This window comes from Calidris pugnax, unplaced genomic scaffold (assembly GCF_001431845.1).
Source record: "Calidris pugnax isolate Ruff unplaced genomic scaffold, ASM143184v1 scaffold225, whole genome shotgun sequence".
Lineage (NCBI taxonomy): Eukaryota > Metazoa > Chordata > Aves > Charadriiformes > Scolopacidae > Calidris > Calidris pugnax.
Window position 1 is genome coordinate 3,779,859 of NW_015091072.1, and position 24,725 is coordinate 3,804,583.

Consider the following 24,725-nt stretch of genomic DNA (forward strand, 5'->3'; position numbering starts at 1 on the left):
TAATGAAAAAAGCAGTTGTGGGAGAAGGAAAGGTGTCACTTATTAAAGCCAGTCTCAAATCTGGGCAGCCTTGCACACCTTTGCCAAGAATACTGGTCAGGATTTTGCTTGATTGTAAGCAGGTGATTATGTGGCTGAATTTTATATTTGAACAAATGGAATTCAAATAGAGTTCTGGAGAACTGGAGCAGTATAAACAGTTTATATTATGTGGTTGTCATGCAGTGTTGTTAATGCAGACACCTTCCTTTCCACTGGGAGGTCTGTGAGGGCATGCACCCGGCAGGTAACCACTAAAAAGCTGATTGAAAACAGGTATAGCGAGATGAGGGATGAAATTTGAAGAGGAGGAAAAAATATAACCAAACAATACCATATTCCAAACCCTAGCAATAACTTAATGTAAGGCATAACAACTGACCATCAGCAGAAGTTTAATTTTCCATCTCCAAACCAGATCTGGCATTGAGCAAACATCCTTATCCAAAGACTTTCTGAACCCTGAAAGCAGTCTTATTCCTCTCCAGAGCCACTGACAGTATGTAAATGTTCTGGCCCATAAAGGCAGAGAGATACAGGAGCGAATAACGGGCTGTGTAAACTGTGTTTCTGAAGCAGACGCATACAGACTGTCTGCGCGATGTTGAAATGATCCTTGGCTTGTTTTGCACATGTTTCTCAAAGAAATCACTACATCTTCATGGCTTTGAGACTGTCACTGAGGATGAATATGGTTGTGAAGCAGAAGAGCCTTTGTTCCTAGGGAAGTAGTATCTAATAAGAAGTGTCAAGGAAATGCTGTCAAGTGTCAAGGAGTGCCAGGCAACACGTCCACTAAGAGACTCACTGAGGAAGGAGGCAGAATGCTCTGAATACTTCTGCCTTTGTTTCAGGTTTTCAGTTTCACGGAATTGCTGACAGCAGCAGTACAGCAATTGCGTGTCTTCCTCGAGAAGTGACAAAACAGAGCCTCTTTGTAAACCTCTGTCTCCTTTCCTCGAAGGTGAAAGCAGTGAGCTTGTTTCGTTAGGAGAGCCTGTCCTAGCACACACCAGCTCCACCATGTTCAGCCAAGGAAGCAGGTTATCACTTGTGTGGAACGTTATAATGGTTTTTTTCGCATTCTCACTTTTGCTACTTTCTGAGTCACTTCCGTTATTCTGGAATTCCAGTCATCTCACCCGCAGACGTGGCGTGTACAGGTAAGCTGATGGCTGTCAGCAGAAGACCAGCACCTAGTTCTAACAAATTCCGACAGGCACACTGAATCACACTAATCTGTCATTATCAACTGAAATGGTAAATCCCCACTGTGGAATGAGTGGCTGGATGACAGCAAAGTCAGAGAAACCAAGTTTTTAGCTGGATTGTGGCATCTGTGCCTTGCCTTGCTTCCTTGCTTTGCGTTCACCAAGATATTTAGGGGATCATTTCAATATGAGGTTGTGAACAAAGTAAGACATACTCCAAAAGGATACATAAGAGTAGGGATACCCCGTGTTGCCAAATGCTTTCGGATGAGCCGCTCGGTGCCGTACCAGTTGAAACCTTTTGTTGCATACCCGATACGTGGAAGATGCACTGTTGCTGAGGAGGAGGGAAGAGAGAAGCACACGCTTTAGGACAAGATATACATATAGAAAGCAGTCTAGTTAAGAACTTCAAGCTACCCAACAAGAACAGAAGAAATATTTTGGAACAAAAAAACCAAAAATATCTGCCATGGAGATCTCACTCTTACTTCACTACAGAAAAAACACTACAGGAGAGGTGGAAACTGGTCATCATCTTTAGGTGCAATCACACATGTCAAGATTCACTGGTTCTTCTGCACAAACACTTACCATTCCTTTTCTTGGCTGCTAAATAAATCTTCTTCAGGCCCTTTTCCAAAGCAGACAGCTTAATGCCAGACAAGTTGTTGGACCGATCCCGGTGCTGAGCTACAATCAAGGCCAACTAAGGAGAAAACACACAAAAACATGAAATGGAGTCTGTGTTGCTTAGTGCTGTATACAGTGACAGCTGCTGGAAAACTGCATTACTAACTATTAGCTTTAATAAATGAGAAAAAGATCTCCTTTTCTGTAATGTTTAACTGCATCTTAGCCATGTTCAGTATTCAGTGCCATTACTATTGGGAAAAAGACATAACGTTGATTTCACACAGCTTCAAAAACATGTGGACAGAACAACACAAAAGGGAGCTTCTAACTCTCACCAAGTCTTGTCCTTTTTTCCTGGATTTTTTATCATCAATGGGGAACAACAGGGTTCCTCCTAACTCCAGGTCTGTCCAGAAAACAAGAACACAACAAGAACAAAAAAAAATCAGTCCTAAAGTATCGGTGGTGAGTCAATGTGTGATTTCACTGTCACATTCTGTATTATTCTCCTTGCCTTTCTTTATCTCCTCACGATGGTTTCAATAGTCAGTCCCTTTTCCCAGGGAAGCAAGACAGACATTCCCCACCCCCGAGATTGGAATGACCAACCCCTATGCTGAGTTCTCACACCCAAACAACTCAAGTCAAAGCACTTGCTCTATTACTGCTGTCAGAGCTAGGGATGCACATACCTAGAGAAAGAGGAAAAAAAAAATGAGCATCAAGGTATCCAGGCACTTCACTCCTGCAACATCAGTGGGATTTAAGCTCTTTCAAGTATCTTGGCCTAAGGTCATGTTTTAATCTCTTACCTTTCATCTTTCCTGCCATCTCATATATTTTTTTTGGCTGATCAGAACGAGCCTCCAGAGCTGTAAATAAACCACCCCTTCCCCAGCGGCCGGAGTCATCTAGAATGAAATGACAAGTTAGACTCCTTTTAGAAAGTGAGGTTGAAGACCACCCCCACATGAAAGGGACCTACTTTGTACAAATGCAACGAATGATTATCAAAACCAGATACAGGAACCACACACAAACTGAAGCCAACCAGTACTCAAGGGACCATCCTAGAGGATAAACCTCAGCCCTTGAGAAAAACAAACTTGTCACAGTTCCCTGAAAAACTCTGTGGGAAGAATTCCTTCTTACTGTCCACTAAGGATGCTCAGAAAAGTACTAACCATGGCACTGAGCACGTAAACGTGTTAATATCCTCACATACATGCATATAGGTGCATGCTGTATGCACCTACTATGTCCCCAGATTGGTGCTTTGGGCTTCCCACAACTAGACGTTTGTTATTTGTAGGCTTTCATTTTTACTTGGAATGTCCACTTTAAACATGAGGTTTGGTACTGGGTTCAACATAAGCTAAAGCAGATTATAATGTTCTGCTATAGTTCTGGTGATAAAGCAGCTCCAATACGGAGTCAGGAGGAACTCTGTAATGTGAATTTCTCTCCCTCAGCTTTAGTGTCTTAACAGAGGTCCTTAAATGAGGAGACTAGCCTAGAGCCTCTGCACCGTCAGTGTTGAGAGATGAGCCCTGAGAGAAACTCTGACCTCAGCTTCTGGAAGTGCCTGTCTCTCTCTGCTGACTGTATAAGGGAGATGATTTTTAATATCTCAGTTCAATCCCTGCAGCTTCCACAGGATGAAGAAAAGGCCCTGCTCTCAGGAGGAACTGTCCTTGCTTGGCCACAGACATAAAATTGCAAGCCATACAGGCATCTTTCAAGAGACTTACCCATAAATCCAGAGAAGGCATGAAAAGACCTGTATACGTAGTACTTGTGTGGGTTATACCTGGTGGAGTAGAGGCTGTGCTGCCTCTGCACCACTGCAGATTAAGTCAGAATCAAATCCAAATTATTTCTGCTGGATGGGAATTAGAAACTATTGGGCTAGTAGGGACTATTCAGCCCTCTTGTCCACCTCACCCAACCACATTCCTGTTGTTGTAGGTCCTACCTAGGCAGTGGACAATGATGGCATCCTCCTCTTCTGCTTTGGGGTGAGTGACATCTCCCATGACGTACTTGATATAGTTCAGGTCTGCATCTTTGTAATCTAAATCCACATTCAGACCAACCTCTTCCTCCTCAAACTCTTCCTCAGAGTCACTTTCCTCTGAAGGAAGGCAGGTAGATGTGTAATGATTTTCCTCCCACCAAGCCATCCTGAAACAAAAAAAGATTATGTTCAACACCTGGTTTTCAATCATTGCAATAAACACAGAAGACCCAGACCTGCATTCCCTCTGCTGCCCTTCCCTATTTTAGGCCAGCAAAAAGTTTACCACAGTTGTTATCTGTGATACTAAAAGCCACATGCCAGTGTGATAAACCAACTGCAGGCGTGGAAAAAGTGAGTGTATGACAAAGGGCAAGGAGCTACTTAGAGTTGTAGAAAGGAAGAACATCTAGGAAACAAGGAGGAGAAAGTTAAGACACGTGCCAGAGAGTCACAGATGTCAGACCAATAGATAGGGGCCAACTGTGACATTTGAGAAAACTTCTCTGAAAGCTCACTCTATGTTCAGGTATGGGGGTCTTGTTCAGGCCAGTGTCTATGAGTTAAATTAGATGTGAGGTCAGACAGTCTATTCAGGGGTAAAGAACCCTTGCTAGGGGCTCAAGCCATTTTTCCACCTTCACATCCCTATGCTACACAGTTTGAGCACACACACACAAACATCCTGATGTATAAAGTTAACTCTCTCATTAGGGTGTTCTGTGGCCATTTTGTCATCTTCTCCTCCCCTCATCCCCAGCCCCACCTCCCAGAATTGATACAGAGCATGACTTATTTTCATCAGACACACATTTCTTGAGTGTAGCATAACAGACATCAGCTTCCAAGTAGTCAAACCATACTTTTTTTTGTGTTCTGCCTCTGCTTTTGCTTTCTTCTTTTCTTCCATGAGCCTTGCTCTCTTTGCTGCTGCTTCTTGGCGCTTCTTCCTCCTCGCCTCCAGCTCCTCTGCGCTCAACAAGTGTTTCCTCCTGGTTGACTGTTCCCGGAGGCCTGTGAGAAGGGCCTGGAGAAAGAAAGTATAATGGAAACAAACCACTCATTCAGAAAGCTATGTCTGGTGTCCACCTTATCCTACACTCCTTTTCAATTTGTCTAATTGTGCACAGGTCTTAATCATCATATCCCAGCTGTCACTTGGGATATGACGGTTTTGTGACCTAAGTTTATATGACTGCCCTGCACATCATGTCTTTGGTCTGTTATTAGAACTGAATTGTCAAGCCCTCAGATTCAAGAGCCAACTTTACTACACTGACATCCAAATCTTGGAACATGACTTCTGCAAGCTGTAGGTAAAGGGAGAAAACTGTCACTCTCATTTTCCACAAGCAAATGAAAGAGCATCTTGTGCCTTGTCATGTCTTTTCTCTTACGTTTGCTTTGTTCCGGAGAGCTCTCCCTTCCTTACTAGTCTCTTCAGTCAAGGCTTTCTGAAGATCCAAAAGCTGATCAAATGCTTTCTTGTCTTCTCTGCTGGGTTCTTTTGAATAATCTTTGCCTTCGTACACGTACATGTGATCTTGAAAAGAATAATTAAAAAGTGTAAAAAGGAACTGAAAGTCACTAATGCCTAAAATGTATAGTAAGATCAAAAGAAATTTAGCTTCTCTGTGACAGTGTTCTATCCTCAGCAGAAAAAGATGTTCACTCTCATAATCTTTTTTGTATGACCAGTGTCAGCATCATATAGAAACAAGAGAATCAAGATTTGCTTCCTTAGGCAGAAGCTTTTTATTTAAGTTACTTATACTGCCAAAGAACCTTTCTTTCTATTTTGGTCAACTAGCTGTTTTAAGTTGTGGCTCCATCACTGTTCTCTTCGGGCACTCCATCTCTGCCAGTAGCAAATCCAATCAGCTTTGCTATAGAATCATAGAATTGTCTAGGTTGGAAGGGACCTTAAAGATCATCTAGTCCAACCATCAACCTAACTCTGACCCAAAAACCACAAAAAAAACCCAACAAACCCCCCCCCCCAAAACAAACCACAAAAACATACCACTAAACCATATTCCTGAGGACTGTGTCAACCCGTCTTTTGAACACCTCCAGGGATGGTGCCTCAACCACTTCCTTGGGCAAGGGAAGGGTTGCAGGCAACTCTTGTAAAGGGACAGCAAACTTTTGCTTTTGTGCTCCCAAACAGAATAAAAGCACAGAACACTGCAGCCTAAAGTTACTGCTTATCAGCTATTTTCCCAGTAACTATTACACAGTGTGGTACCACTGCTCTTACGTTAAGTTACCAACAGAAAATACCATTCTCCGCTAATTCTCAGCAAACAATTACTCGTTGCTGGCAACTGCTGTGAGACTGATAATACCTACCCTGCAGGGCCATGTTTCTGCTTCAGTCAGATATGTATTTAAGTGCTGTGTACTCAAACAGAAATTCAGTCTCTCACCACCACACTAGAAGAGGGAAAGTAGCCTTAGAATTCATTCTCGTGTAGTACAGTGCTATGAAAAACTAACCATGATTGTGTGACATTTGGACTGTGTCCTGCTTTGGTCGAGTACTGAAGACAGAGTAGGTTTGTTCTAGTTACTTAGACTTCCATGACTCCGCGTTCCTTATGTCACACTTTGGAATTTTTTAAAGTCATTTTAAGTTGTGATTTTCACAGCCAATAATCTTTTGTTTGGAGATAAATACTAAACACCTGCTACACAGTCTTTCCTTAAGTTACCATTATAACTCTAAAACTGTAGATCTGTGTTAATGGTTCTCTGTGGGAAAAACAGCAAATATTTGAAGCACATGAAGGAATTCAGCTTTCCAGTCATCAAACTGGACAAGTATTGTTACTAATATCTTACAAATAGGTAATAAGGACACAAAAAGAAGAAAAAGATCAATAAAGGCTCAGAAATAAAGTTTGTGGATAGGCCACAAAGAAAATCCAAGTCACTCACTCAATTACAAGTCCACTTTTCTTCTTGTTGCCTGAAAAATGCCTGGGAAACCTCCTCTAAGAGTACCCAAGTGTCATACATTTCATAGATATTTAGATTCTTAACTTACTCTCTGTATCCTCCTCTTCACTCTCTTCTTTGTGTGGGAGCACAACATCCATTACCCACTTCCCTTCTTTTGTCTCTCCAAGGATGTTTTCCAGTTCCACATCCTGTATAGTACTCCCCTCAGAGGAGAGCAATTTATCCAAGCCAAATTTCAGGATTTCGCTCAGCTGTAACAAAGAGAAGGGGAAGTTCAGTATTAATATCTCCCAATTCCACACCAATCCCAGTATCTTGAGCTTCTCAGGATTAAACGCAAAGGCTGTACAATTGGAGAAATCTAAGCCTTAATGTTACCTGTCAGAACACTTATGCTTTAACATGCTCAGTTCTCCCAACACCTGATGGGACAGGTCCCTACAACATATCTCCCTCAATCATAACTCATCCAGACTTGAACAGTCATTTTTCTCTAGGGCTGAATGACAAAACAGCATTGTACTGATGGCATTCAAGCAGCTTGCTTCATAGCCAGAAAGACCAGGGATGGTTTTGCCCCCAACTCCTTTAAAACAAAAGCTTAAATACCACAAAAATCCATGGGGAGAAAAATATCAGCACGGAATTTCCTATGGGCTCAGTTCCACTTCTCCCATGGAAAATATAATTGCTGATACATGCTGGTGGGATGGGAAGGCGAGGCGGTGGGTGAAAGAATTCACTTATTTCAAACCTTTCCCAGGTTTAGCTGCATAGAGGGCATATTCCCCTAAATGTCACTCTGCTTGAGGTTTTCAACCCAAGTTTTCAGCACAAATGTCAGCTTTCAGATCAGAATTATAAATCATGCCCTGACTCCTGAGACACTACGTTTGCCGAGAGGTCAACAAAAGGTTGACCAAGTTTCAGACTAGAAACCAAAAGCTGACCAAGAACTTATCATCAGCGCTGCTTGGGAGAGAAAAGCACCGAAGACAAATAAGTTCTAGAAACAATGAGTCAGCTTCCACTTCAGACCTGTTATAATTAAAAATAAACAAGTAAAATTAGGAGAGGTTCTGCCTTCCTCTCTTCTCCAAAAAGAACACACCCTTTTTCAACAATAGATGTGCCTCAAAATTGTAAAAACTGTCATCAAACATCAGATCTTGTCTGGACCTGGGATGTTATTTTGGTTCCTAAGACATGCAAAAGCTGTCGTGTCAATGCACATCTCCTCCAGAACATCTATTTGGCTAGGTTCGTATCAGACATAAATACAGAAACTCTCTGGGACATTTCTAAAGATGTTACTGGAGTCAAGTTGAGGATATAGCTCTATTTTACCTGTAACTCCGCTGCTCCCTGAGGCTTGGGTGCTCCCAGAGCAAAGTGACCCCCTTCTACAATGGCATTTGTCAGCCGGAGCTTAGAGGCAGCTCTTCGGTAGATTATTTCTTCAATTGTATCTCGCCCAATCAAGCGGATAATTTTTACAGGCCTTGAAAAGTTTAAGAAAATCCTTATTATTTTCTTTTTTTTGAGGTGCACTAAAGCTGTTTCCTTGCACAGAGCACTACCCCCTCACCCATTCCTTTGATAGGGAAAAAAAGGCAAGAACAAAATCAACAGTAACAGAAGAAATTCCTTATTATTTTCTTTTTTTTTTTGAGGTGCACTAAATCTGTTTCCTTGCACGGAGCACTACCCCCTCACCCACTCCTTTGATAGGGAAAAAAGGCAAGAACAAAATCAACAGTAACAATCAGCAGAAATGTAATGCTGGTACAATTGCTTCTTGACACAGGAGAAATGCGAAAGTGCAGACAAACTTCCAGATTCCCTCTCCTCCTCCAAATCAACAAAGCTCCCACCCTAGACACATGACAAGGACAAGACTACACGAGGCTGCAACAGAAAAACAAAGACATAAAATCCTCTCTGCTTTCCTTTGACATTCAATCTATTGTACTTTAACCTCCATTGCCTACGAACAGGGGAAGCAAAACTGAGAGACCAAGAGAATCAGCAACCAAACCAGAAGTAGCAACATTTCTCACTTGTTCTGCCCAATCCGGTGAGCTCTTGCTATTGCTTGCAGGTCATTTTGTGGGTTAAAATCACTATCGGTGAAAATAACTGTATCTGCTGCTGTCAGGTTCATGCCAACTCCACCTACAAGCAAAGAAGGAGATCACAAAATACGTCACCAGCAGAAAATAAAGGAGAAGCTGGAGAATTTATGCTATGCAAGGCTCTGTAAGATCTGATCAACTGTATCTAATTCAATCCATCTCTCAACCTCAAATGTAAGTCTCACACGGCTCTAAAAAGATGGGTAAACTTTCCATTTCCACCTTCCAGCTTTCTGCAGCAGCCCAAAACCAAGCTGTACTATACAATGCAGTCAAAAAAGATAGGGTGCAAGTGAACCAATGCAAAGGGGACAGTTGTCAAGGCTGATGAACACAGACATACTCTTCTGCTGGCAGGCAGATTAACCCAGCAAGGACTGGCTTCACTGAGATTACAACAGACTACTACAACAACTTGGCTGCAGCACAGAAGCAACAGGTAACTACAGTGCTGAAACAGTGGAAAAAACCAGGCCCAACTATACAATAACCAGAGCCTAGGTATTTATATGACAAAGGTTTTGAGGTTAGAGTTTGGGCTCTTACGGAAAAAAAATACAGTTAATTATATTGTTTTAATACCAACTATCTACACACTGTAGCCTGCTGCTTTACATTTCTTCCAGCTCATGCCAAGCACCTCTTCACAGTAATCAGAACATCCCTGCAAGTGGAGACAGTCATGCACCTGAAAATCTCTATCCGCAACAGTGATGGAAATACTGCTAGCACACCCATTTCCAGCTGAATACAAAATGTTTTGGCCAGACACAGCAATGTGCAGTCATAAGTCTGGCTGCCATGGGCAGGGAGAGTTCAGGCACTGTCAGGAGAGACACGCTAATTCCTACCATCTAGCATTTGGCACTTATTTTCAGTCTCTCTACATATGGCCCTCAACGCCCTGCAGTATCATTGGAGACAGGCTCATCCAGGAAAGTCTGACCGGAAGCTGAAAGGAAAACTTAGTTCCAACTTGATGCAGTGGGGATCCCTCCTCTGGAGACAAGCCTGCCCCTGTGCTTGCTTGAATCCAGAGACAGGGAGGTTTGAAACTAGGTAGAAGACACAGATCTGCCTGAGGAGCTAAGAGGGGAAGAAGCACAGATAGCAGTCCCACGGCGTTCTTTGCCATTCTCAGGACAGTAAAAGGGTCTCATTTAAGTCTGCCAGATAGAGAGCATGTCCATGCTCAGCAAACCTGAGAAGCAGTTCCACCAGCTTACTGAAAGGAAGTCTGTTCCCGCCTAAAGTTTGGTGCTTGCAGAAATAAGATGCTAGTGAGACTCCTTAAGCTCAACCTGGCACAGGGACAGGCATTATGGGACTTGGAATAAAAAAAGTAACTCAAGTGGCTGCAATATGAAAAGTATCTTGGCATCAGCTGCCGAAAGGAAAGCACAGAAACCAGATGTCCTAGCTGAGAGACCCCAGTTCAGGATGTGACTTGTCTCCCTCAAAAATCCCCCACATGAACAGGCTCTGCAGGATTCAGAACTCCCTGAAATCTTGCCAGAGAGAGCAACAGATGACTGCAGAGGCAAGATGGGCTGTTTGTCTCTCCTTTCCTTACTTACCTGCTCTGGTGCTCAGCAGGAAGATGAAGACGGGCTGTTGACCAAAGTTCTTAATGGCAAGGTGTCTCTCTTCACCCCTAACAGAACCGTCCAGCCGCTCGTAGCTGTAGCCTTTTCAAACAAGGAACACGTATGTTTCTGAAATTCTGTCTATGCTCTTACCTCATTCTCTATTGTCTCACTGCTGTCCTGAATCTTTTTTACACCAGATCCTCCTGCCTTGATTCTCATTTTATTGCCTTCAACTCCTTCATCCTTTCCTAGTTAAACCTCGTATAAAGAGAAGTAGTGACCCTGACTTCCAGATGGAGTGTCGGCAAAGGGTAATTTAGCTGAGTCTGAAGCAGAGACTCAGCATTTAATTTACTGCTTGGAAACACAACAGGAAAATTCAGAGCCAAAGTATAAAAGAACGTTAGCTCACAGTCCCATTTCAGACTATGTTGTGCTGGCTGTTGGCCCCACAAAACAGGCCAACTACCATTGGATCCTCCATTTATGCAAAATCCCACAGCCTTGAATGTGTGCTTTCCTGTGAGCAAGCAGTATGGGATATGGCCCTACATTTGGCTTTATCCTGCATTATTAGTTGTCCAAAACCATAAACACCAAACAAAAGCCTCTTTCATGGGAAATCCTACGTAGGCATGGAGCCACATGGATTGAAACAAAAGAGAATGTCCCAAGAACACTTTGGTAACCTTGCCAAAAATGGTCTGATCCAACCTGCCCTCGCAGACATTTTGGGGCCCCACTGCCAACAACTGTTTTAGTCAAAAATTAATTTCCTGGTATGAATGTGGCCCAACTTGCATTTCGTGCTGGACAAACTCAATCTAGAGCAAGCCTACTGCCTTCTGTTCAATTACTTCAGGACTCAGGGTACATAACTGAACACAAGTATATATGAAACATTGCTACCTGCCATTTATTAACTCCATTTTATCAAGGAATCAAAGCTGAAACTGCTTTGAAGAACAATATTGAAGAGCCAGTTCATTTCAGTCTGGTCATAGCACAGTAAAGAGCTGAACTCGATACCCTCCAACACAAAGTACCACTCCAACAGTATGGTTTCTATCTACTAAGAAGCAGTAAATCCCCATCCCTTCTCCAGCCCAAGCAGATCAACCAAAATCAGAAGAACAATATACAGATGAGATCATTAGGATAAGCCCTCTGCTACCAAAGAATGCAGAACGTACCTCTATAGTCCATGTAGTCTTGCAGGATATCAAGCAGTTGAGTCATCTGAGAGAAGAGCAAGACACGGTGGCCACTGGAAGAAGAACGTGAGACACCATGAGCCTCAACATACTGTGACAGCATTTCACACGGTGGTAGAGGGGTTACAATAGGTTAACCAGTCCCTGCTACACAGCAAGACCTCATCACCTCTATGCACTAAACCTCACAGTGTCACAGCTCATTCCCTCACATTTTCAGCCCCAGATCCAGATGCAACCAGTCAGCTACATCTGCCATCATCAGTTGCCATGCCCAGAGCCTGATGTCACAGAGATGTGACAAGGCTCTGGCACAGCTCTGCTGCTGGCTGGATGCAGCCCGGTGAGGATCCAAAGGAGCCTGTCTAGAAGGATACTCACGAGGTCTCCCTCACCACATGACCTGGCACACCAGACTGCTCTCAAATCACAAACTACAAAGCATGTTAAATGCTGCAACAATGTAGTATCAGCATCTCTGTGACAATTGAGTATTTCCTGCTCCAGCAAATGACCCTCAAAGATTAAACTCTGCCTACAACTGTATATAAGTGAGAAATGGGCTCTCCTCCCTCCCAGCTATAGGCCTCAGTGCTCTGTTAAAATCAGACTTCACTGTAGAGCAGAACACAGGCATTTTCAAGTCCAGAATTTGCACAAATCTGGTCTTATGGCAAAGACATTCAAGGAACGGTGCTATACAGCAGAAGGACAAAGACCTCCATAACCACATCAGAACTTCCCAACGTCTGCTGAAGCTCTGTCCTTTGGAAGTAGTCAAAGGGAAATCACAGCCCAATTAAGAGATACGGTAGAATTTGTGTCATGTGGAGGTGCTGCTTCACAGACTGCACAAGAATACAAACTGCAGTTTGATTTGCCTCCCATCTGAGAGATGGAGGGAAATACCCAAGGTTCTGAAGTCACTAAAGCTCAACACAAGGAGTTCCAAATGCCATTCCCAAAGCTGAAGTTCCAGCTTTGGTTCAGTCAAATTTCTTTGTCACATTTTCTATGCATTCTGCCTCCTGGGCTAGCACAGGCATGGGAGCACAAAGGAACTCAACAGACGCACTGGAAGCTGTTCTCAGGAAATCCAAGGTCAGACCAGATGTGCTGCATACCATGTCAAATGGTTATTCTCCCGGGTTCCCAAATATGGCAAATACGAGAACATGTGACAGAGCTAATGAAGTAATTTGAAAAACATTTAAAGGCAATCTACAAAAATCTACCATCTCTAATGCAGCTCCTTATATTGAAATGTCTTCTTTAGTAGTCAGTAATGTGCAATAAATAGGACAGTGCTCGTGTTGTGATGAATATCTGCACAATCTATAGCTAAATAAGGCACTTTACCTTCCAAGTTTATCCCTTCTCTCTATGCCAACCCTACTCTATCTTCCTCACCCCAACATGACGTACCCAGCATACAAGAATGAAAGGAGTTTATCCAACAAGCACAGCTTGCCACTGGCTTCAACAATATGATCTCCAATCTCAAAGGGTTCTGGCTCAACACCTGGAACAGAAAGGAGTTTCAGAAGCAGACCTAGTACTATGCAAGTAACAACTCAGTGGTCAACCTCAGAGTGTCTGCGCTGCCAACTATTGCCAAGCAGACTCCTATGATGCTTGCTTGAGAAGTGATGGTCCTTCTCTGTCTCTAAAGAACAACCTCAGTAGTTCACAAAGCACTGTGATTTCATTGTTTAGGTGAGAGAAGACACACAAGCAGAGAGCCGCAGTGAGAAACTCAGGCTTCACAGAGTCCTCTACTTTATTCCTCATTGTTGATGAGCTGTCATATGTTGGAACCGGTCACAAACTCACAGCTGCTACTGATCCAAGCACAACATCGTATATTACTTGCTTCTGTTAAGCATGACATTGCCAAGCAATAATAGAAAACCACTGTGTAAATCAAGAAATTTACCTTTTTATACTTCAAGAGGGAGAACAGCGCTTTCTTACCATTGAAGAGGTACGGGTGGGCAACACACTTTCGAAGCTGAATCAAGACATTCTGAAGTGTAACCTTCCTTCCTGTTTCACTTTCAAATGCGTCTGGAACAAAGAGCACAGAAAAGGAACTGAGCAGAAAAGCCCATGCTCCATCAACGGGCATGACTGGGAATGTCTGGGTACAGAACACCGCTCTGCGGTGCTTCAGCACTGGAGTATCTCCCTCTGCATATCACTTCTGCATTTGAATTTCCATCACAAGACTAATACATCTGTTTTTGTGGACCAAACAAAATTTTCCTTACATTTTTTTGACGAACCTCTAGAAATAAACCCTGAAGAAAACTATACTGCCTTGTTAAACTCCCTGGAAGTTTCTGGATTACCTGGAAAGGGTCACTGTCATTTTTCTAAGAGTGAACTATAGATCTAGAAATCATCAAAAATAGTGAAAGAAATTTGGTGCTGTTCATTGAATTTTGCAACAACAACAAAAAAAAAGTAATACAGCACAGTCACGATCTCCAGGGCAACCAGGAAGTTAAGAAGGGTTGCATTTTTCTGAAGAGATAAAGAAAATACGTGCACATATACTGATTTTAGAAGGTTCAGATTGCCAGCTGATGTTCATGCAAAGTGCTAGCACTAGAAGAACAAAGGGTCCCCAGCCCCCCAGTTTTACTTTCCCTACAACACATTAAGGACTGGCAAGACAGATGATGTGGTTTGCACAGATGGAAAAAAGAAATTCAGAGAGAAGCAAATACTTTCTCTCTCATACCCCATGATGCTTTGTAACAGTTCATACATGAAGTGACAAAGAGTGAGCTATTACGGTAACACTCCGTGGCTGCATTGGTTATATGGCTCTGTGGTTTCCTAAGAAACTCGTATCTACATCCACACTTTATGGCATCTGTGCTACTACTGGAAAATTTGTAGAGGTCCACGTGTCCAAAATTTCCTGTACCTCCCTTTTGTCTGGACATAAAAACATGGGAAGGGGGAAGCTTACCTCATGATAAGCATTTTTAATTCCAGGCCGGCCCAAAGCAGAATCCTGAAGCTGACCCTCCCTGGCACTACAACACTCAGCTCTAAATCCATTTGTCTCTTATTTTTGTCACAAGCTAAAACCACAAATCAAGCAGCTGAAAGCACTGAATTTGACATGTTTATTCTATGCATATCCTGCAGGCCAAAGTATCTTCTGCTTCACTACAACAGAGCACAGATTTACAAAAGGAATTGATTTTGTTTTTAAAATTAGCTGATAGGATTCAGAACCCTCAGTTACCTAGATCTTTCATCAAAATGGCCTTGTAGTACTTTCTCTGCAGAGCTGACATTCCATGGTATAGAACCACTTCCACCTTCTTTGGCAGCTCTGCAGCCACCTCAGATTTGACTCTTCGAAGCAAAAATGGCTGCAGAAGACTGTGCAGTTCTTTGGCTATGCAGAGGCAGGGGAAAAAAATAGGAGATTACTGCATAAAATATAAGGAATTTGTACAGTAACTTCATAGCTGTATTTTAAAAATAAATAAGGAACCTTACATCTATTAGTGAGATGATTCAAGCACAATTTTACACACAGAGAAACTAAAATATAGCTGCGTACCTGAAATACTTAAGAGCTACATTAAGGTAAGTAATAACTACTTTTAGTGTCCTTGTTTTAAAGCTAGTCAGCATTAAAAGAAGGCAAATAAAGAGGACACAACATGCCTGTCTCCTAGTCAAGATAACAACAGCTCATTCTGACTGGAGTACAATATTACTTCTTAGTTACCTGGCTCACTCTCCTTTTCAATCGCTTGGTAATAGTCAACAAACTCTTTTGCTTGTTCCCTAGGAAAGATGACAGGTTCAACAAGGCTGAGTAAGGAGTACAGTTCCTGGAGGCTGTTCTGAATTGGAGTGCCTGTGAGCAGCAGGCTGAAGCCTACTGAGAACTGAAAGAACCAGCAACAAAACAAGATTAATTAGGAGCAAATATCTGGAATGAAAAGTTACTTAATATACAACTCCACCCACACCACTCTTTAGCTTAACTTAAAGATGACAGGTGGCACAGAACTGCCTGCAGAACGCTGCAAATGTCTGCCAAAACCACTCAACATAAGGTATGGTGTAACAGTCAAATAGCTCCACCAAACTGATTAGGATGGCACCAATGCAAGGAAGCCAGTGTAAACAAAATGAGAACAAAGTGCAAAACCAACACCATTAAAATTCTCAGATCCACACACTCTACAATCCTGTGTACTCAATGTTGGGTAACGACAGATGATTGGAAAATGCTGTTGGAATAGGATAGTCGCAGTGAAATAAAACTGCAAAAGATTATGTTCCATTTCTATTTGCTGGCTAACTCTGACAACAACGTTATCTGGTCCACATTGCTTACAGTAATCCATGTCAGGAGACCTAGGGAATATGCTTACCTTTGAAAAAAATACAATTTCCTCTCAAGTTTGGTAATAGAAAATACTTTAGGAGCAGACCTAAGGTGAATCATGCTTATTTCTTTGCGACTACAACCAAAGCTCCTGAAATACAGGCATCATGGGCAATATGTTAGTTCAACGTTGCTGATGCCAGCCCTGACCTAATGCCATGTTCCACTGCCATGACAAGAAGGGCAGCCTTCACTCAGGCATTCATCGTACTCTGGCAGGGTGCTTTGGAAGCTGGAGCAAACCTACTCATTTCAATAAACAAGGGTGGCTCCATTAAATGGGGCAATGGAAGACAGTAGTTCATGACTTGAGGTCCCATGGATGTAGTCTCTTGTTGCTTTATATTGTCTTAGGTCAGCCAGACGTCTACTTCAGTAGCATAGCTGTGGTTCAGCGCTATGTCTGGCTGCTTTACATTTTTAACTCTCTCAAATTGCTCCAATGTGTCAAGCCCAAACACAAGTCAGAATGAGAGATAAGCTCCAAATACTGCCCATTTCCATGCAAAGCCAACAAGATAGGCCTTTATTTGCCTGCTACTAAATATAGCAATCTGCTCACCAACTCTGATGGAAACTGATTGCATCCCACAGCTTAATAAATACTCAGAGTAACAAACAGAGAATCTGTAGGTTATACCAAAGAGGAAAATATCTTTACATACTGGAAGACAGATGAGTTATTTTACCTCAGAAAGCGTCTTGTAAAGCAGAGAACTTTGATTTTTCAGTCTGTGAGCTTCGTCTACAACCAAGGCAGCCCAGTTAAAGCTAAACAAACACAAAACAGCATCTTTAGTTAGGAGCTGACAGTTCTTCTCAATACAAAAAGACTGAAAAAAGTGATGATTCTGCTTGGCTGAACTTGAGATGCTCCCACTGCATGAACAACAAACAAACATTGCAAGTGGGGTGGGAGAAATTCACAAGTTCTGTATTTCAGGAGCTTCAACAGTTTCTTAACTATAGCCTGGATGAGTTTCTCTAAAATCAAAACTAAGTAAATTCACTTCATTTTGTTGCTTCTCTCTCCCTCCCCATTACAATGGGGAAAATGACATAAGCACAAGTTAGTCAAACATTCAAGAAGGTCTATGATTTGGAAAGAGACACTTGAAACTAGGCCGTGGCACCTGTGCAAAAACCCATCAGCTATCAGGAGGCAGTGACAGCAGAGTGGTTACAAGGCTTTTGCACATCATCCAGCACAGGAGCTTCGACTTATTCTAGGTTCGTACAGCTATATACAGTGTCTCCTCAAGCAAGCTGCAGAATCACTGGTGATCTAGTAGATCCTCTAGGCTTCATACAAACTCTGGATCTTTCCAGCCCTCAGTGTTTGTGTCTGCTTATCACTAGGGTTTCAGCTCTTACATCACAGAGTGATTTCCACACAGTCAAGCCTGGCTGATGGGTAGGCAGGGAAGGGAAAGCGGCTTTTCTTACCCACATGCTTCTCTTCCCAGTAGAATACAAGGGCTTGAGTCACAGCTACCTACATTCTCCCCACATCCTCTCTGTTTGCCTTCATTCCCCTCTTCCCTATTTAAGAGAGGGAAGACTGTCCTGACATTGCCAGGACAGTCAAATGTCATTATTCTTATTCCACAGGCTCAGCAACCGAATTGCAGGGGGGACACTGCAATGAAGAGCATTGCAGAAGCTCATGTGCACAGCAGAGTCTGATGTCTCATGCACTACATTAGAGCAGGGCTCTAGCTCAACTCATTTGTGAGTTTGTAAGAAGAGCTGGCGGTGGGACATCTGATAACTCTGACCCACCTTTACAAAGTGCTGCAAGTGCTCCTACACAGGACAAATGTGCAAATTATTAGCAACCACTTTTTTTTCAGGAAGACTAGAGGGCAAAAAAACCCCAAACTTGAGTGACATGGCTTTGATGTTATGGGCTAACCTTGGAAAGAGGAAACTGCACTGGAGTTGACATTTCTGTAATACTAAGGCTAGTTACTTGCTTTCCCTGGGTACTAAATAGCCCAACTAAACTGCACAATAAACAGAATCAAATGTAGCAGTGCAGTATATGATATGGAATGTAAGGACAGTATGGCCATGGCTACCTTTCCTCAGGCCTGGCTTCTACCATGATGTGTTCATCCAGCACAACTTGCTGTTTCCAGCACTGGCCAAGGGCAGGTGCTTTGCTGAACAGGTTGCCCATAGGAGGCCTGACTAATTCTGGGAGATCCAAAATTGTGTCAGTAGGGGCCACTGGGTTTCTGTTCCTACAAAAGATCCTGAGCCACTCGTGATAATCTGGCTGACCCCAGAATTTGTCACAGCACTTATCAATATTGTAAGGCTTTCATGCTATTACTAAAAAATACAAAAATTCCTTCCCATTTCAAGTGCAGGCTTCTGTAAAATCCTGCAGGACCATGACAATACTTCCTACAGGGTGAATTTCAGCTATATAATCAGTCTTGCTAGAAAGCATAATGCTCCAGAACCCCTCCACCGCTCTGACTGGTGGCAAGAGGCAATAAACTTCAGGATACGGTATTAGCACATGATTACCATAGCATAATGCAAGTGAATTTCAGCAAATTTTGCACCTAATGATCTCATAAGAACCTTTATAATCTGAAGTTCTTGAAGATCTCCTCTGTTCTAATTTTCAGTCTTCTAGACTGGTATTTAGTGTACTGCTATAAGCCACTATGCATCATATTATTTTGAGCTAACTGGCTTGAAAACTGTTGTTGGGGAAGTTCACTTACATCTTAGCTGACATTAAAGATTCTTCACTGAAAGCTGGTAAAGCCAAAGCTCTAATCACAAGCAAAGAACATCCTTGGCTCTTGTGAAATAAGCATGGGATTTCATGCACACACAAACATACACTTAAGAAATAACTGTCAGATGTGCAGAATTAAGATTTGAAAAAATTAAAACCAGACTCACAACTTTAGAAACGCCGCATCTTTCAGACAAATCTGCAATGAAAAGAAATGAACTGTGATTTATGACTTAATACACCAGTTAAGAAACAGAACATCTTTTTGTCTACTTGCAAACTATGGTGGAATGGGGGAGACTGGAATGAAGCCACTTAACACCCAAGGAACGTAACGTGACAGCCATTGTAACCACAAACTGTTGTGATCCTACATTTTAACTCGTCTAGCAAAACAGTAGAACTGCAGTAGAACTTTAGAGAATTAATGGAAATTTACACACACCATGAATGCTTTTGAGCTCTGTAGAAGTTTTTCATACCTTTCTCACTCACTAAGAAATACCATGCACCTTCAGTATCACAATCTTTTTCACTCTAACCAATCATACGCTTCAGTGGATTGATCTGAGCCATTACAATGACCTGACAGTATTCTAAAGTGTAGACTTCGCTTGCCCAATTTCAGGTTCAGAGGGAGAGATATCAGGTCGCTCAAGAGAATGTCTTAAAAAGCACAGCATTTTATCATCAAAAGCAACAGAGACAAGAAAAATCCTAGCTCCGTGAATATTTTGATACAGTTGGTTGCTGCCTTTGACTTGCTTCAGTGTGAGCACCTCCATTTATCACATTCAGGATGAGGGTTATCACTGCTACCCACTCCCACTTGCACAACATGGAAAAAGATTCAGTGGACCTGAATGGTGAGCACAGGTCCCCCAGCTCCCAAAAGGAAGAGACCTTAAAATATGTGAAGAGAGGGAAAGCAAAAGGGCAAAGAGAAAGGGAGATCGGAAGGGAAATAAAAAAAAAAGGAGCAGTAAGAGATGTTTTTAATCTAATTTCATGCAGTTGTGTTTGTTAAGAGATTGTTAAAATAAAATCAAAGTCGTGAAATGAACTAATACCTGAGTGGGACTGACTCAGAAAAATAAGGGCTTTTTCCCACTCCAAACAATTAAGCACCAGACCATGAAAAGTCCAAAGCAGTGATCAAGGAAACAACCCTATTCTGGTTTGGTTCCATTTACAACAGGACAGGACCTTCTCAGGAGAGCTATGATTAGATTCAGCCCAAAGTCCTATCAATTATAACAGGAACCTCACTGTTTTGCAGTCCAGGAATGAGAGTTTTGTCTGAGGAGGGCATGCTGAGGAGGGCACAAAAAAGGCAAACTCTAAGTGTTCTTGCATTGCCCAATTAATAGAATCTTAACAAGCATCACACATGTACACTTCTATTAGATGTTAAAGGTCTGGAAGGCACCATACAAAGACAATGCAGATACCATTCAGCATTAGTTAAGGATGGACACGTGTCTGTTTTCTTTCCTCAAGGTGTGATACAGCTATGTGGTAAAACTGGGGTTAAAGTAGATTATCTGAGGGACACAAAAACTTGCAGCAACCTAGATCAGCTTGTGGAATGGGTTACAGACTAGAAAACCACTGAGAAAGGTCAGACACGAATGCAGAGGACAAGGCATGAGCTGGGTGGTACAGGGGAATGGAAAGGCAAGAAAAAACTTGAGCCCTCCTTTCAAGTGACAAAGCCATTACATACCTCGTATGTTGTCAGGACCGCATGGAAGTGAGATTGTTCTTTCAGGTTCTGCTGCAGTTTGGGTCGTTCCTCCTTGCTGCCTACGTATGTCACAAAGGAAAGACCTGGAGCAAATCTGTTGGCAAGAGAAAAACAGAGCAAAAACAGTGAGCCAAGCTAAGTCTTTCATGTGTTTAAGACCCTCAACCCCCTTACCAAACATAGCTACTGAACAGGTAATGAGAACCTCCTGTCCAAACACCCTAACCTCCTGTGAGATGTGGCTGGATCTCAGCTTTTGAATCTAAATTCTTCCTGACTAATTTGCATCTCAGGTTGGTACCTCAACTGCCGGTTCTGGTCTGGACAAGTCCCAAATAAACTGTCTTCTCCTAGGTCTCAAAGTTCAAGGCAGATGATTAAAAACCAGTCTCATGGCCCATTTGTTATTCTAAACTGAAATAGCTCATGAGAAGCAGGTGAATGAATACAGTTTGCCTAGCTGGGGCCAAAGAAATGGCCTAAATCATAAAGGGAATGTCTACAGCAAACAGGTCTGAGTCAGGGCCTCAAAAATCTATCCTCTTAGTCAAAAAGCAGATAAAACCAGTTCACGGAGGAAGAGTTGGGGCCATAAAATTTTTCCTCATTTAATCCCACTGATATTTGGCTAATGGTCCTCCTGGATAGCTGTTCACTGCTGATCAGTGAAGGGACGTGCTTTGCCTCAACTATTCCAACTGCAAGTCTATCCAAACCAGGCCAGCTCACTTCAGAATATAACCTGGATGACTTCAGATGCTGAGGGACAGCATCGCCTGGTAGTCACACAGACAGACTTCTGTTCCAATTTTTAACTCTGTGCCCTTCCTCTTAAAAGGAATCCTTGGGCTCCAGCTCAAAAATGTATGAATTCTGGGCGTAGCAAATGTGCCATCAGCAGAGTCATTGCACACCACTGAAGTTGGGTTGCATGCAGAGATGTAATGTATTTTGCATGCACATGTGAGCATGCCAAGAAAGATGCTATTCAACTTGGGTCTTACCTTTCATCATACAGAATCCTGGGTGTCTTCAGCAGATTTTGCCTAAGAGAGGCTGAGCACGGAGGGTTACAAATCAATAAGAAGTAAGGAGATAGTGGGGGCATTTGGGCTGAAACTCAGCCAATACTAGAAGTTTGATTAATTCATGTATACTGCAGCATTCTAAAGACTAGTCTAAAGACTACACGTTAACTGCAAGTGGTGTTTGCGTTGATTTGTTGTTTTGGTAGCTTCGTTTTTTCACTTTTCTTCCTTTTCAAAGGAAGAAAACTGTTGGACTGAGACCATTTGAAGAGAATCTTTGTAACTTGCTGTGCAAGAATATGATGAGCCAGACAACTGTTAAACTTACCGCTCCAGTTCCTCCTTCCAGTTGCTCAGAACCGAGAGAGGACAAAGTATCAGAAATTTCTCTTTGTTTGTTACTTCTTTTGTCAAGTAAAGTAGTAGAGAAATAGTCTAGAAGGCAAGGAAAATATTATGGTTTTTTTATAATAACAAAAGAGTTAAACCCAATAGCCTGAACCCCCATAAACTGTCTCCCTCCTGAGCTTTATAGCTGGTTCCCATAGGTTCTCTAGCACAAAGAAGAGCTAAGGGAATGTCAAGTGAGATCCACCATCAATGACAAAAAAGCTTAGATTCCAGAACATGACCTCGAAATCTGGAGAACCTTTCCAAAGACCTTTCTCCATAGTGACGAAAAAGAAGATCTACCATACATCACTTTCTAAAACTGAAAGTCATTTAAAAATTTGCGAAGAATAAAAAAGCAGCACTGAAAAATTGACACCTGTAAATTTTAATCCATGTGTTGACAAACCCAAAAATCATTTTGATGCAGGTGCATCCTCCTCTCCTGTGTATTGTCCCTTCAACTCTGTGCACTATGAATTAACCACACATTCAGATGTCTGTGTGAAATGACGACTCATCTTTTTACAAAACCCTGAAACCTTTCTGGAGTGTCACTCAGGACCTCAGGACCTAATAGGGATTTTAAGTGATTAAGGAATGAAAGAAACAACGAGCTCTCCCTTTTGAGTACAGACTTCAGGATGGGGCTGCTTAACTAACCAATTATCAGGGTGATTTTCTTTTCATTCTGCAGAAACATTGGCCTAAAGTAGGCAAAGGTCATTTTCCAGAAGAAGACCGCAACACACCTGACACGTCTTCCCAAGACCCATCTCATCGCCCAGGATACAGCCGTGCTGGACTTTGTAGCATTGCACCATCCATTTTACACCTTCTACTTGATAGGGACGAAGCTTAATGCCTGGGAATAAAAGCAATTTGTTATGTTTGCATAGTCCTCCAATACACTCCATACACAGTGCACCTTGAAGCCACCAGAAACAGGTCCTGGACAACCAGGCCTACCCAAACAACTGCCTTGCAAGAAAAGCACAGCAGTTTTCAGCAGAAGCTGTTTTACTTTGCTAGAAAGTAGAGATGCTAATGTTACAGCAAATCTATTAACTTAAACCATATTCAGGAACTTGTACACACAAAAACGCTCTAAGCCATTACAAAGGCCTAGACATTGATCTGATAATTAAGCCATTACTTTGCATTTGTAAAAGACAGCTTGATTTTAAGCTGTGCCTACTTTTTAAAATATCTAAGTACTACATCCAGGGAGATGCTTTATGCTACTGGGAATGTCTGCAAGACTCTACCATTGTATAATAATCATTTCTCACCAAGATGAGAATGGTTTAGGTTGGAAGAGACCTTAAAGATCATCAAGTTCCAAGCCCCCCTGCCATGGGCAGGGACACCTCCACTAGAGCAGGTTGCTCAAAGCCCCATCCAGCCTGGTCTTAAACACCTCCAGGGATGGGGCATCCACAGCTTCTCTGGGCAACTTGTCCCAGTGCCTCACCATCTTCAGAGTAAAGAATTTCTTCCTGATCTCTGATCTAAATCTGCCCTCTTCCAGTTTGAAGCCATTACCCTCTGTCCTATCACTACATACCCTTGTAAAAAAAGTCTCCAGCTTCCTTGTAGCCCCCCTTCAGATACTGGAAAGCTGCTATAACCCAGCACCAGATGCCAAAATGAACACAAAACAAGTCAAGGAGGAGCTCTTAAGATCTTTTCCCTGTACCTGGGCTGGAGTGCTGCGTACTGTTCATAAGCCACATATATTTTTACACCTTTATTTACCTCAAGCCCGGGGGCTTGAGGTTAACACAGAGGCGACCACAACCTCTCCGCCGCCCCCTCACAGAAACCCCCCCAGGCGCCTCACCGCTCCCTCACCGCCCCTTCCCCCGGGCACCCCCCGGGGCCTGGCCGGCTACCGGCGGTGTCCCGCTGACCTGTCAGACCCCACCGGTAAACGTCGGCCTCCTCCGGGCCCGGACTGCCCCCCCGGCCACCGGCGGCACGGCCAAGTGCCTGGTAGAAGCGGGACATGGCGTGCGGCGGGGGAGGCCCCAGGTTTACCAGGCACCGGGCGGCCACCGCGCGGCTCCCGCCGTTCCTCTCTCGGCTCCCGGCGGGGGCGCAGGCGCCCGCGGTGGCAAGGCGGGGCCAGGCCCGAGCACCGCCCCGACCTCGGGAGGGCTCACCGCCGCCCGCCGGGCTGAGGGGAAGAGAGGGAGATGGCGTCGCCGTTGCTGCTGTTCCTCCTCTCGCTGCTGCTGCCGGCCGCCGCTTTCTACCTGTGCTGCGTGCGGCGGCACACCGGCAGCGCCGGGGCCGTGCTGCGCCGCCGGGAGCCCGGCCGGGCCGAGAAGCGGGGCCGCAGCCCGCCGCGGGACGCCGTGAGTGCCGGGGAGGGAGGCGGGAGGGCGGCCGGGCGGCGGGGGGGAGCAGAGCAGAGCCCGGCGTTCACCTGTCGCCTCCTCTCCGCAGTGGGCACCGCGGCTGTGCGGCTCCGGACTGCGCCTCTTCGTCCATGTGGCCAACACGGTGAGTCCCGGCGAGGGGCCGCCCCCCCGGCCGGCACCGGGGCTGCCTGGTGTAAACAAGGCA

The 24,725-nt window shown here is 43.5% G+C and overlaps 1 protein-coding gene across 3 annotated transcripts; it reads right to left on the bottom strand.

Moving 5' to 3' along the window:
- Nucleotides 1-417: 417 nt before the first annotated feature.
- CHD1L (chromodomain helicase DNA binding protein 1-like) lies at nt 418-24,228 on the bottom strand. Of its 3 annotated transcripts, none has more exons than XM_014957055.1 (23): nt 24,195-24,228; nt 22,907-23,019; nt 22,093-22,199; nt 20,716-20,830; nt 19,157-19,188; nt 16,921-17,002; nt 15,563-15,725; nt 15,068-15,223; nt 13,780-13,872; nt 13,231-13,327; nt 11,785-11,858; nt 10,580-10,690; nt 8,928-9,042; nt 8,215-8,368; nt 6,953-7,118; nt 5,301-5,446; nt 4,767-4,930; nt 3,862-4,070; nt 2,699-2,797; nt 2,222-2,292; nt 1,845-1,959; nt 1,479-1,587; nt 418-774 (listed from the first exon to the last, which is right to left on the bottom strand). In XM_014957055.1, the coding sequence occupies exons 2-23, from the start codon at nt 22,976-22,978 to the stop codon at nt 699-701; spliced, it is 2,526 nt and encodes an 841-aa protein (XP_014812541.1). In that variant the 5' UTR covers nt 22,979-23,019; nt 24,195-24,228; the 3' UTR covers nt 418-698. The 3 variants fall into 3 exon arrangements, with proteins under 3 accessions (XP_014812541.1, XP_014812540.1, XP_014812543.1); XM_014957054.1 differs by having other exon boundaries at nt 24,068-24,228; XM_014957057.1 differs by lacking the exons at nt 22,093-22,199; nt 22,907-23,019; nt 24,195-24,228 and adding an exon at nt 21,741-22,082.
- Nucleotides 24,229-24,725: the final 497 nt, after the last annotated feature.

Bases quoted from the DNA above. Each gene is read 5' to 3' on its own strand.
- CHD1L (XM_014957054.1), bottom strand. From the start codon at position 24,164: ATGTCCCGCTTCTACCAGGCACTTGGCCGTGCCGCCGGTGGCCGGGGG. The intron at 8,369-8,927 runs GTGAGAAATGTT...AAACTTTTCAAG, and splicing joins CACCGGATTGGGCAGAACAA to GCCTGTAAAAATTATCCGCT. The intron at 7,119-8,214 runs GTAAAATAGAGC...TCTTTGTTACAG, and splicing joins AGGGAGCAGCGGAGTTACAG to CTGAGCGAAATCCTGAAATT.